The sequence below is a fragment of the Caloenas nicobarica genome, chromosome 10, assembly GCF_036013445.1.
Source record: "Caloenas nicobarica isolate bCalNic1 chromosome 10, bCalNic1.hap1, whole genome shotgun sequence".
Lineage (NCBI taxonomy): Eukaryota > Metazoa > Chordata > Aves > Columbiformes > Columbidae > Caloenas > Caloenas nicobarica.
Genome location: NC_088254.1, coordinates 7,623,398 through 7,638,308, shown reverse-complemented (window position 1 = coordinate 7,638,308; position 14,911 = coordinate 7,623,398). Strand labels below are relative to the sequence as shown.

The window sequence follows — 14,911 nt, the reverse complement described above, 5'->3', positions numbered from 1 at the left end:
AAGTAACCACATTCCATTTAAAACTTTATAAAAAAAAGAAAACCTCACACCTCTGTTCCTCTAGAAAAGCTTGAGCTTCGTTCCCAGATTCTTTTTTTTTCCTGGAACTCAAGATTAGAACAAGAAAAGATAATCATACATGGTTTAAATTAATATCTATACCATTCTTGTACCAAAAATGCTGTTAAGCAGTTTTATCACAAGTTAAGGTCCTATTTCTTCCTTCTTGCCAAGGTCAAGATATGCCCATCTTGTACAAACCCACAGCAATATGCAGGCACTTCTTGCAGTTGTTTAAAACATATGCGGTATCTAGCCTTGGCATACATTCTACTGAAAACAAAAGAAATTAAAAGTAGTCACCCACTAAGGCAATGTAACAGGAGCTCTTAATGGAAAACAACCAAACTATTTCAATGCTGACCCCAGTTTTAAGTTTATGGAATGTGTCACTGCAGCATAAATATAGTGTAAATAAACTAGTTTTCCCCCATGCGTCTGGAATACCTTGTTTTACTTAGAATTGTCTGTTCTCTGTGCAAAACCTCTTTCCTAGTTCTCTACCTAAACTGGCTACATTCAGCACCTTTTATAAACATAAAATGTGATTATGTAGCTGTGAATGCAATACAGAGTAAAAAAGTAAAAATATTTCTGTCTAATTCTGTTTGGAATAACTAACATAATATTTGCATAATACCTCAGACAGTCTGGTTAAACAGAGAACCTCATACCTGCTCTTGTGGCCACTTTTGTCTGTCCTCTGGGGTTCTTGACTTTGCTTTAAAACCTCTAGGCACATCTCCACTGTGCTTCGAGGCAGATGGGATATTCAGTGATTTTGGCCTCCCCTCGTGCCTGTTAGCACTGTGAACAGCTTCTCCCTTTGAACAAGCCTCTTTGTAGTCATGTGCCACGTTTTCAGTCCCAGTGTGCTCTGGACTCATTTCTGTTGTACTATTAATACTGCTCATGCTCATACTCATTTTGATTTCTGCTACAATCTGGTCAATGTCCTCTTCCTGCTCTTCTGGCTCTGCATCCTCTTTTCTAGAATGGTACGGTGATATTCCCTGTGAGTTTCCATTGGCCTCTGCTGGGTAATAGTCCGGATAGCCACCTTCGCTTTGACAATATTGTATGTTTTCTTCTTGGTCTTGAATCTCCAAAGATGAGACTTCATCCTCCAAAATCTGAATGCCATTATCTTGACCTTCCTGCCACTCTTGCCTGTCCATCACCTCATTTTTATCTTGGTGCTGAATTTTACCTTCAGCCCATTCTTCTACAGCTTCCTGACATTCATCTGTTTCAACATGGTGTTCCTCATGGGCAGCATACTCCTCCCCATTGCAGTCCATTCCTTCCAGGTAACTGTCATCCTCTGGACAGTATCTAATGTAGTACGTGATCCCTTCCTCCTCTTCTGGCAAGCCTTCATCATAGTCCTCCTCCTCAGAGGTGTTATTCACATAGTCAGAGCTGGAGTCACCATCTCCACTATGATCATTGCACTCATGTTCCACAGATGTAGGACTACCTTCTCTGACAGTTGCTAGTTCTGCCTCCTTTGCTGCGTAATCTTCAATAGGAACGTCAACTTCTTCATTTTCAGGCTCCCTGTTGTGAGATGAAGTAGGGCAAGCTCTCACCCTGTGATCCAGCATGCTGGCTGTGGTGCTTTGACATTTCCTGTTTGCCATAGCCAACTCCTTATATGAAAATCATTTCTAAGCAATTACTGTAGGGAAGATGGAAAAACACACATTCAGGAAAATGTTATCAGTAGAGATCAGTGATGTTAATAGGAAACGAACTGATAGATTTATTTGGTTAAAAGGATGTGTTTGTAGATATTTAAACCAGATTCACAGACAGCTAACTTTTTAAATGCTCATGGTATGGAACCATGAAATCAAAGTAATAATTTGCACACTGAAAGGAACAGATAAAGAGAAGGTTCTACTTTTATGCTAAATGTATTCTACTGTAGGATCTCTTCTGTCAATTTGACAGAGAATTAATCCTGAACCTTGAAATCAGTTTCCAGTTTCTTTTTCCTGCCAGTAAAGGGTCGCTTTGATCGCTATGAAGTAAGCAGGAGCTCTTTTCAATTTTCAGCTTAGGCATTTCTTTAATGTGTACTGAAAGCATACATTTAGAATCTGACCTGCTCTTACCAAAACGAAAGGAAAATAATTCTATTAACTTGGCAGTCACACAGAGCACTGATGATAATGCACTGCTATTAAAAAAAGTTATTTAAAAAAATCACTCACTGGTTTATTAGCTCGTCCTAGCTGGATGCCATTAAGTATCTCCCATTGTTAAACCAAATATTGGTTTTTTAGAACAGACAATTTCAGTTGGAAAGGACCTTATCCAATTGTCCAGTCCAACTGCCTGACCAATTTAGGGCTATCTAAATATACTATTTACTAGAAGTAAATAGCATATCTGAAGTTTTAAATGAGAAAAATCAGAGAAGGTGGCAAAACTTTGCCAGTGATTAATTGCACCTTCTCACTATTAGAAGAACTAGCGGATTTACAAGGCTTTCTCAATATGAACTGTATGCCCATTATTCCCTTTAATAAACTAGCTATCGATTCTTACTTTGAAGTCAATTATAAGAAACTTGGAACACCAAGCCATCTGTCCACTAGTGTTGCATCTGGTTTAGTTAGCTCTACTTACTGCAAACTTAGGCATGTTTGCACACTGTTTGCAGTATAAACAAAACTTATTTTACATTGGATTAAAATACCAATCTAGTCACAACACTGCAATGCTGTGCAGAGGCTGCAAAACCTGCCCACAGGCAAGATAAATTGCTTGTATGTCCACATTGGGAATGGGTAAGCACACTATGCAGTCATGTCTGAAACAAGTTAAGATGGAGTGCTACAAAAAAGATATCTTTGAATGGCAATGCAAGAATAAACTACAGACACCTCATCTGTCTTAACTTGAAGTTAGTTCTTGCCAAGAACAGAACAAATTAGTGTCTTTTAGGGAAAAACACTTTTCATCTGCAGTAGCCTCAGTCTACTAGTTATTGGAAACGTTCTCCATATTAAGTAATACTTCAGAAATTAACAGTAAATTCTGCACACAAGTCACTGCAGTATAGCTGAAGATAAAGAAGCACAAAGCATGTAAGACAAGCACAGTTTGAAACTCATGACTCAGATTTTTCTAAAGCATATGGAGAGGAGAACCCTTTTCCCTAGCCAGACAATGTAATGGAGTTTTTCTACCCACATCTAAGAATCTTCATTTAGTATCCAGGCCCTGAAACTGCCTTAAGAAGTATCACAGCAGTGATACCATTTTATAAATTCCAGTAGTTGAATGTTCATAGATATTACTTACCTGCAAGAAAATTTGCTGCATGCTAGATATTGTGTAACAGTGCATGTCCCAGGAAGCCATTCCTGTGTCCTAAGAGCCAAAAGGCAGTGGCTAGGCAGGGCACAAGCCCAGAAAGGGAGGGATGGCTGATGCAGGGCAGTGACAACAGCTGTGGGTAATGGCCAGGTGAAGGGCTCTGAGGGCTCTAAGAAAATGGTGATCAGCTGGGCAGCACTAATAACAGCAGCTGCAGCTCTGCCCCAACAGTGGCCTGTGGAAATCCAGATTATGCACTATAAGAAGGAGCATGTGGGAAGATCCTCAAATAAACAGGGGCAGACTGGAAACTTCTTGGAGCATAGGTGATAAGAGAGAGAAATTAATTCCTCTCAAGCATGTCTAGCACTGACATACTAGAAGGACAGAGGAAACTAGTTTTCAGTTAATTCAGTCTGAGGCCATGACTTGAAGACAGTGCTTAATTTAAGCCCTGTGTGCTGAAGTTGAGGCACATGTACCCAATAGAGGACTTTTCAATAAGAGGCAAGGCTGATCTTAATGCTATGGAAACTGAAGTTGCAAAGAAATCTCCAAATCTCTGGATAACAATTACAATTCTAGTTGGCCTCTTTACCTTTGCCATCTTCTCAGTCAGGTGCTACTTTTTAAGAAACCAAGTACTGATCGCATTAAAATAAAAAGGCAGAATTTATTATTCACAGCCTCTGAATTGCAGACTGAATGTGCACTGATTACACCATCCTAAACTATGAAATGTAACTTCTACAACTGTACTGACACATCTGAACCCCTAAATAGTTTTCAAACGCCAAGTATGAGAATTGCTCTTTATGGAGCTGCACATATATTTCTGTCAAGGAAACAAACAGCCGTATTTTAACTCAAATATTAGAACAGCCAAGGTAGCCTAGTTTTCTTCCACTGTTTAGAAAGACCTCTCAGGCCTCCTAGAAAAATACTTTAGTCTTACATTACGTTTAGTATAACCTGAATCTTTTAAAAACTTAAAACATTTTAGGCTTTTTCTAGCCTAGAATGTCACATGTCACACAGCAAGGTGCTAGTTCCTGATGGCCACAGGTCCAAACTCTTGTCTTCTCACCTACAGAGATGTTAGTTTAATATGTGGATGACAACTGAATCCAATGTATTCAGATTTTAAAAGAACAAGAGCAGAACTTGAATTTTTTTTTTTTTTTTTTTTAAGAAATGGATAACAAACTTAAACATGCATTCTGCTATTCGGTCTACTGTGGAGAAGCCTTCTGAGTCACCTACTGCAAGGATTAATGCTTTTCCTAATTTTCTCAAGAAATCTATGGTGTTGGAAGGTTACATAGCTAATATTCACTTATCAGTTACTAAGAATGCTCTTGAAATTGGAGAAAATACCAGATTTCTATCTAACACTACTCCAATGTCCCCTGAAGACAGGAGTAATGACTTGCTGGATTTTGAGGCAGTTTATGAATAAAGGCTTCAATTAAGTCAACAGGTCATGTCCCCTGCTTGACGTAAGACCCTCACCTACTCCTGGTATCTCAGCTCCTCCTTGATAGTGGAGAATTACTTCAAACTTCTGTATCACTCCACATGCATTTTTCAGCTTCTGGGAGGGAAAGAAGTGTTCCTGAGAACATGAGACATCAGTGCTGTATCCTTTTTTACTCTTCTCAGGATTCAGTAGATTCGTCTTGCTGAGACAAGCAGAAGCTGATTTGTGTTGTAGAGTGCACCACTAAAGCTCCATCAGTGTTGTCAAGATCAGTGATTAAGCAGCCAAGTTACAGAGGGTTCTCAATAAAAATGTTTCACTTTCAATAATGGTTTTGCTTTATTTTTCTATAGTTTCCCTGCCTCAGCTCAATGTTGAGAGGAAAAGGAAATAAATTTCCAGAAAACACATGCTGCATTTCTATGTGGTGGTAAAAAGGAGTATCCATAGGGGAACCAGTCTCTTCTGCTCCTAGAAACAGGACTACTGGCTTACAGCTGGAACTTACTCTAATCAGTACTCATTACAGAGTCATTAGCTTTCTCCTGAATTCCTTGCACCTAATGCCAGACAGCTGCAGAGAGGGTTTATGGAACTTAACACTTCTACATCTTTTCACCCGTGTAGAAAGATACCTTCACTACTTTCTTCCCATGGAGAGAGACCAATTAAATTAGCATTAAAAAAAAGAAAATGGCACACAATTGTAAACATGGTGATAAAGTGAAATACCCATAGTAATATTCCTGGCTGTGTTTAAAGAACTGTTTTACATATGTACTTGATTCACAATCTGAATAGCATTCTAGTGGAAGCAAAACAAGCTCTCTGAGTTTTTCATTTAGCATCCATAGTGATCTGAAGGGATTGGCGGGGGGCACTGTTAGCTTCTTTTGGCAACAAATATGTACTATTTCATGCTTATTTACAGCCACATGATCTTTCGAGACCTGCTTTCGCAATCTATAGGTGAACTTAAGAGATTTACTAGCCTTAATTTGATATACTCGCTTTATTTTGCAAGGCATCTTTCCTGTGTTTACTCCTCCTCAGGTTCCTTTCTTCACCTACTTCTCTGTCTCCTTTCTCCCAAACTTCAAATATCTGTACCCTTTGCCAGTTTTGACAAAAGTCCCATGCAAGTTTTGCTTCCCTGAAATTGTTCAATACCTCCTATTTTCCCCAAATATCCAGTACAATCTAGCCACTATTAAATCGGTTCTAAAGAGATATAACTCTACCCTTTATAAGTCATCTTCAAGTGTAAGTGGAACATAGGCATTGCAACACGATTTACCATCAGGCCAGATTATAGCACGTATGGCCTACAGGCTTGCTTCTCTGCTGCTGAGCTGTGTTATCAATGCACTGCTGCCTTAAGCTCTTCCATATGTTAGCCCTATACAATCATAATAAATGCTGTAAAAAAACCCCCACTCAACCCTTTCAATGCAGACATATGTTTAGAACTGCTATATTTATCAAGTTACTCATTACAACTGTAACAGAGATAATATAATTTTTTCAACAGAATTGCATCAGAACTTCCTTATTGTAGGACTTTATACTAATTATACCAGTCTCTTTTCCAATAAGCAGATAAGTTGAAGTGGGAAAAAAATCTAACTTCAATTTCTTCAAAACAATTTTAATACCAAACTAATAGTACTTCTCAGTAGGCTTTCATTACAGAATACTTAATAGACTCCCATCTGCTAAGTCAGCCAAGATGAATTGTGACTGATCCTAGACTCAGAACTCGAATTTTAATACGCAGGTAACAGAATATGAGCTTGCCATGACTATGTCAGATGCTGCAGTCATTTGATTCCCCAAGGCCAAACTGTGTTAAACTCGTGTCCATTTTTCAGTAGATCTGACTCTATAGACCATGAGACTTCCTTAAACAGAGCACCAGAAGCAGAGTGCAGGATAACTTGCCAGCTCTTCTAAAAGCAGCTATAAATGGGATCCTCACTCTCATAGGAACCCTGATTCACCTGTGGAACTCTCAGCAGACTAAGCATGTGGACACTGATTTCAAAAGGAGCCCAGTATCTCTAAGGGAGGAAAGGCAGAAGGGCATATAGCAAACTGGGGATGTTGGTCCCTCAACATAGAGTGAGGCTCCATAACACTGATTTTCTAGCCTCTGTATATGGAAACAATAAGACTCTGTCCTACAATCAGAACCACCAGAAGGAAATAAAATTAGGGTCATGTTGTGCCATTTTGAGTGGCATCTCAATTTTATTAAAACTGAGAAAGGTCTCTCTGAGTAAGGCTGTCACAGCCTGACGCTAATTATTAACCAGGCTTCTTAAAAATGTTTAGCCCTTTTCTCTAAAGCCTTTGAATTTAAACCAACCAAACAAAAACTCTACAAACCCACAACCTGTTATTTCAGGGAAGGGAAAGACCTAAGACCGAAGTTTCAGTTCTTTATTAGGACATAAGCAGAACTGGTACTTTTATGTCCAGAATGTTAGATCTGCATGTGCAGTAAATACATGCAAAATGTAGTCAAATGCATGTATATCTTTTGCTCAGCGTATGCTCAGCAGGTGCAGCATATCCCAAATTGCCTGTTTCTCTTGGAATTTTGTGGCCATAGAGAATTCAGGGGTGCTGTTTGAACCTGCAAGTCTTAGAGATGGCAAATTTCCTCAGCTCCACCAAAAAAACCTCAAACTTTTTGGAGGGCGGAAAAAAATCACCAAAAAGACCCCTAAGAAATCTAGATGTGGTAGTGCTAAGCTCTAGTCTCTGTAACTTGCTGTCTTACTTGGAGTTGGCTTGCTTTTTATAAACCAGTGAAATGGCTTCATCCACCTGTTTGTGAAAGTACACCATAAAGAATGCTTTCAAGTAAGGAAGTGTCAGCATACAAAAATTATTAATTTTTAGCAGCTTGGATCTGATTTTTCTGGTGTGACATTGACATTGAAAACTGGACTGAGGTGTAACATTTGTCTATGTACAGAACTGAGTACCAGCAGGCTAAGGCAGCAGTTAATTTGGCCTTTTGAGTGCCACCTCTGCCTTCTATGGCATAAGCTAGCTAGCCTCTCACAGAAAGCTTTCTGCGTGCTTTATTACAACTCCCCAAGAATACAACAAGTATTTAGGTAAGCCACACTAATGCAACCTTGCAGACATATGTTCCTGTTCAACAGTGGTATTGACACTATTTAAAAAACAATCAGGTAAACTCAAAGAGAATTAGAAAGGATGCTGTATTTATGGGGGGTATATTTCTTTGTGTTGTCCTGCACAAACAATATGTTTGTTGAAGAAGACTAAGATGACTTTTTGCAGAAAAGCCTGACTGAAAATAGTCAGAAGCCATTTAGAAAATAAACTTCAATGAACAGATAGTATATATGAATAAACCTGAAGTTCTTTGTCGGTGCTGTTGACAATTTAGGACATTTCCAGGAAGTTTAAAGCTTAGCTAGATATGAATTTCCAGGGTTTGTTGCCTCTTGCTAAATGTCCTAAACAATCCTTTCTATTTCCTCTTCCTTCCAAGAGAATTTTCATCCCAACACAGGAATGAGAGGCCTAACAGAAGCCAGACAAGTCTTACATGAGTTCTTTTGCTATTTATTTTAAGATATTTCTGCTCTCACATACTTGACCTCTCCTAGATAGTGGTCTAAAATTAGAGTTGCAAATGTAAACTGTGGATAGAATGAACAGCATCTTGCTTTTCAATTTTCCATCTTTTTCCTTCACTTAAAATAAAATCCAGCAAACTTCAAATAAGATAATACATTTTAAAGTACTGTTGTTTGCAGCAAGCAGAAACCTCTCGGGCTTTAGAAATGCATTTTATTTTTCATGTGAAATTCCATTCAAAATTACCCTATTTAAATCTGACTCTTTCACTTTTCCATGAGTGCCTTTAGAAAATGTTGACAGTCTGTCAAAAAAATTGTACAAAATCAACACTGTAGTTACATGTCTTTCAGGACTTCCTTGTTCTTTGCCTCTTCTATTAAAACCCAGTTTCCCATCTCACCGCTGGGCAGATGTAAGGCTGGGGCTCCCTCAAGTCTGAAGGAAAGTACTTTCCACCCTCGGAACAGACAAGCCAGAACAGCACTGAACACATTTTTGAGGAGCAGAGATGGTCTGTGTTCCTCCAGTGCCTCTGGCTCACCCAATAACCGCGGGGAGTTTGGGAGCTCAACTGCAGAGGCTGAGTGCAGTGCTGAGGGGTTCATACCACACTGACCATGGGTCCAGTTGTACACAATCTCTTGTTTTCAGTAAGGACAAAAATCAAGTAGGAAGTTACAAATTAAAAATATCAACAAAAATTATTTAAATTTGTAAATTGTAGCAGCAACATGCTAAGTTCTGGATTCATGATCTTCCTCCTTTTAACCTCAACCTCGCTCAGTGTGCATATGTTTTACGATTGCATATTACTTTATACCATGTGCCTTCCGTTTTGTACAAAGCACAGCTGGGATGATCCGGGAGGAAAAACAGGTAAAGTCAATTATAAATTTGGTGCTATTTAGTGTTTCAGAGCTTCAATTTATCATCTAAATATTATTTTAACATGCTTAACATAATCTAGACACAGAATTAGAAAACAGCAAGAGATTTGCATGGGAAGCACAGAGAATGATTTTTAAAGAAACGAGGGAAATTTGGGGGGGAAGTGAAAATGAGCAGCATCTAAAAACAGATGGCATTAAGATGCATGACTCACTACTTATTTCAAGAGTAGCCACTAGGGTCTTCCTGTGTAGCTAAGGCAAAAAAAAAAATCTCTTATCATTCACTGATTACTCAACTGTGTCTACTGTGAATCTGAGGTAGTCACAAAAGACATTAATTTGGAAAAAAAAAAAATCACTGAACAGGCAAACAGGAAATAAAATTATATATCCATTATTACTCACCATTATACTTATTTATTAGTTTTTCAAGTAAATAAAAAATTAAAGCTCTGAGATAACATAGGTACTTTCCTATATGTTAGGATTCTTTCAGTTGCGCAGAAATTCTGCTTAAAGCTACAACAGCTGCACTGTACTGCATACCTCAACAGCCTAGGATTTCCAAAATTCACATCCCTGTATCCACAAGCAATGCTTTTAAAATGGAGCAGACTGTCCCGCTTTAACAAAAATTTGTCAGCAAGCAGGTTGCATTCTGAGTAGAATATGAAATGTGTATCCATACATGGAAGAAATGAATAGCATATGTTGACCAGCCATATTTAATGCACAACTCTTCCTTAACCTGAAACCAAAGAGAAACAATAGATAATTTGCATTGGAATGTCTCTTGCTCCTGTTAAATCACATCGGTAAGATCACTCAGTATAGCTGAAATGTTTCATTAGCTCACACGAAAGTGAAAGTTTTACTATTACTTTTCCATAGGTCACACAACCTTCCTTTCATGCTATTCAGCAGATGATATCAAGAGGTTTCTGAGACGACTTAATTGGTTTTCATATTTTTTAAATATTGTACATTCTTAACTGTGTTCTTGCAGTTCTTTTCATGGTATATAGTATTTGCTGTGTTTGGTTTAATCTAATAAGCCTTTAAAATACAATTACCTTGTAAATGGCATTGTAAAAGTGCTCTATAATTAGAACCCTTCAACAGAAATTAAAAGTAGAACAGAGACAAAGATATGTTAAAGACAGTGTAAAATCCTATGGCATTGCTGAAATGGTATTCTTGAATGTATACCCAATCTGAATGTAGCTTTTTTAATTAAAAAGATTAGCTATTTCCTGCTGAAGTAATAAAAATATGTGTAATTACATATTTATTTATCATTTATTGTTGATGTGGCTTTAGGATTTAATTCCACAGCTCAAAGAGGGATATGAAACTAGTCCTGCCACATCCATATAATTGCTTGAGTAAAGATTTTAGGACTAGTATCAGTTTTGCAGTGTTATGCCTGCTATACAAAAAACCTCACCAAAAATATAACCCCATTACAGATATCTTAAACTGGGGGAGGTACAGAAGCAGAATATTTTTATTCAACAGAATAAGATGAGCCTACAAAATTAAGGCAATAAGATTTTATGGCCTATTCTTGTGGCTGCCCTGCTCCAAGAGATCAGTTTTAAATAATGAAAAAATATCCCTTGTGTTTTACACGCACACAAATGCTCCATTGCTAGGTATGCAAAGGCTTCAACTTTAAAATTTATTTCATATTAAACATAACTTTCAGTATCTTCTCTTGATTATCATATTTCCTAATTCACTGGGAATAATGGAGAAGTATAGGATGTATCGGAATAAGGGAAAGAAATAAGGGAAAAGTAAAGCATATATTAACATTATCGCACACAAAAAAATATATACCAATTCAATTAAAACACATTCCGGCCACTTGCAATTCATCCAGAGCTCTGGTAGAATTTTTAGGCTTTCCTAGAATTTTACAAAGTTGTAAAATGCTTTGCAGGGCAAGTAGTTCTGCTGACTATGGAGGATACTCAGAAGTCTGGCAATCTTTCTATCTCCTGCTAATTTGTATGCTTTTTATGTTAATCTTGCAATTTCCTGGGTAATATTTTTATCTCAATAACAAGGTCAGTTTCCATACTGCCTTAGCACTAAATTATAACAGATCACTATAAGCGTAACATGAGCCAGTGCTTAATGTAATTATGGGAAGGCATGCGGCTGGAATTCAAACAAAACAAACCAGACGCTGAACTTGGAGGCAGCTGCATTTCTCTGTGGGAAAACTGCTGAGGTCAGAAAGGCCAGTTGTACAAATCCACACTAACAGAGTCTGGCGTCACACAGCTGACTTAAAAAACATCACCTATTGCAGTTTCTTCAGACTCTTAAGTCTAACACAGTATTGTTTGCCAACTTTAGATGTTTAGTAAAAACCAGCCAACAGAACTAAATGTCCTTCTTCTTAGCTCTAGACATTGGTACACTTTTGAAAAGATTGTTCACTGGAAAACCACCAAAGGAAAACTTATTCATTTGGCCCCTAATGTAGATTTAATGACTTTGTTAGTAATAAAACCAAATAATTCCATCTAAAGTGTCTGTTAATACATGTCATTCTTCCTCCATGTCTACAACAATTCAGTGTTTTGAAATGGATTGAACAATGACCAAAGTCAGAAATTATGTAGAAAGGTGAGATAAAAATAATTTTGGCTAGAACATGGAAAAAACGTTACTCCAACATGGCAAATTCCTAGAAGAGTCTTTTAAACCATTAAACCTATACAGTGACTAGTGAGTTGGGCAAAAGGTGAGATAGGATTTCGGGGCTTCCTCAAAGGTGAGGGATTAGCACTTTTGAGAAGATGTACAAATTCCAAATTTCCGTGTTGCTAGAGAAAAAAAATAATATTGCAAAAAGAGGGTCTTCACAGTAAGAAGAAACATAAAATCTGTTGGTTCCATGCGTTTTTCTTCCCTAAGAATGCAAATCTAAGCTGTATATTTGATGTTTCTTTTTAGTAGAAAACTCCCTCTGGTTGTGGCTGCACAGACTGAGTGCTCTCCGGTAATCTGAGATATTCCTTGCACTGAGTACCAGAGTCCGGTTCATACTAAACTAGACTTGAGATTGCTGTCAGCTACAATGAAAACAGGTTTTATTGAACCTGACATGCAGTAAGAAAGGAGAGAAAATTGGTTAAATTAAAGCTGTTAGAGCAAGCTTTGCACTCTTGCTGTCACATAGATATAAAAGAATGCCATGGGTGTTAGTAAAATAGGTTTACACATATGCAAGAATAATTTTAGCTCATCACAATTTAGAAACTTTTAATTTTAGAAACTGAGTGTCAGACACCCAGGTTAACCCTCTCATTTTCTTCAGATGGAAATAAGGCTTTCCTAAGAGGTCACACATGTTATACTTGCTTGTATATTCATTATTTATCTCTTATATACATCTGTATAAGCACTAATATCTACATAGGTATAGGCATTAATATCTACTTAGGTATAAGTAGTAAATTCATAACTTCATCTCCTTCAGACCCTGCTTCCACTAGGAAAAAGACTAGGAATCTCTCTAGAAAAGTTATAAGGCTATTCTAATCTTAAAATAATTTGGAAAGATGAGTTAGTTCTTCAGAGCAATTGATATTTTCCTGTTTTTGAGGAATGCCAAGACAGCAATGTCCCAACCAGTCAGTAAGAATACTGGCCTCCACACCAAATTATATTTCTAATAGGATCTCAACACAACAGTGATATTATTCCTGTCATTCTTTGTGCCCATATTATTTTCTTCAAAAATTGTGATCTTGCCATTTAAATGTTATCATCTAAGTACTCTGAGTATTTATATAATGCAATCCATTTATCTCTTAACAATATCAGATAACTATATGGTAGTGTTAGTTAAATCAACCTCATAATTAAATATCCACAATAAAAATGTCCCATTTGGTTGCATCCAGTTTCACCTGAAATATAGCAACGACATGTATTCCTGAGATTTGTGTATCTGAAAACAGTTTTTTCTTTACAGCTTCTGGAGAACTTTGGCTATTTAAAAATTAGTTCTTCAGAGACACATGTCTCAACAGACATGTGGCTTTTAAGAGCTGTTAACTGTTATGTATACGTTTCCATGCACACAAGAAAGCACACCAGACTTCATGCATGTGAACTACACATGAATAAAATACGTCAGTCTTACCAATATAACTCTATTCGACTCCATTTATTTTGTGAGAAAATATTGTGGTTTCTCTGAATAGCCACTGCTAACTCTCATCCTGGTTCAATTTCATTTACAAAGAGGGTACTTTATTGTTATTTTAATATGATAGAATTATGCTTTTAATATGCCTTTAGGATTTTTTTGCTTTTATTGCCATCAACTTTTGTCTTTGAAATAAATGTCCTTAAAAATGTCCATGTTTTACTGTATCCCTTCATGCAAAAAGGTGATATCATATTAAAGAAAAAAAAAATAGCAAAGGAAAAAAAATGAGACATTTTAGCATACCATTATTTTAAAATAATGTGTCATAGAATCATAGAATGGTTTCGATTGGAAGAGACCTTTAAAGATCGTCCAGTCCAACCCCCCCGCCATGGGCAGGTTGGTCAGAGCCCCGTCCAGCCTGGCCTTGAGCACTCCCAGGGATGGGGCAGCCGCAGCTTCCCCGGGCAGCTGTTCCAGTGCCTCACCTCCCTCATGGTGTCCTTCTGCCATTCAGAAGGAAGATACATTCTTAAACTGGATACTTATTCAAAAATACATGGCATACAAGCAGTCAGTGTTTCAAAACTTACTTGATAAGAATTTTCTGCTTTAGTTTGCAGTTTACTAAGTAAAGATTCCTTGAATTTTTTTTGACATGATGCATCTGTTCAAATTTGTAACGCAATCAAATTGGAAATACATACCACAGGCAATTAATTAATTATTGCAACATGATTTCATGTATGTACTTCCAGAGCCTCCTGCAAGAAAATATAGCTTTTTCTCCATGAATACTAATTTCAGGTTATAGGCAGAGGTAAATAAAGAATACTATTTGAATAATAAAGTACAAGGGAACAGAAAGAATAGGTTACTTTAAATGAAACCCGGAAATACAGCAAAACATTTCAAACTGTACCATTTAAGAACAAAAAGTAAAACATTCTCAACCTTACTCCAAGAGCATCCATTCAATGAACAGTTAGGTGGCTGGAGGGGCAGGTCATTAGAATATTGGGACTGTCAATGTACAATAGCTGTGGAGGTAAGTCATTGGAAAGGCCTCAATTGTAAAAGAAAATGGAGATGCTTAACTTTCTAATGACTTAACTATCAAGTTAGCAGTTCACATCCAACCATTTACACTCAAATGTTACAGTTTCTTGATGCTCAGTGTATAATAGTTCTTCAAAAAGACTTATTTTTATCACTATTGACCTTGAAGTCCTGTGAACCACTTCATGGGCACTCACTTAACATTATCATAGGAAAAAATGAAATTTTCTTTAAAAGTTTATGGGAAAGGATTGACAGCATCATTTTAATGAGTCAAATCTCAAAAGATTTGAT

General features: G+C 37.2%; 1 protein-coding gene across 1 annotated transcript in view; it reads right to left on the bottom strand.

The window, feature by feature from the left end:
• The window catches only part of APBA2 (amyloid beta precursor protein binding family A member 2), a 100,054-nt gene that overhangs the window by 42,454 nt on the left and 42,689 nt on the right, over positions 1-14,911 (bottom strand). Inside the window, exon 3 of the mRNA XM_065641544.1 lies at positions 735-1,741. Coding sequence (XP_065497616.1) covers positions 735-1,703 — 969 coding nt within the window. The 5' untranslated portion in view covers positions 1,704-1,741. The remainder of the gene's footprint in view (positions 1-734; positions 1,742-14,911) is intronic.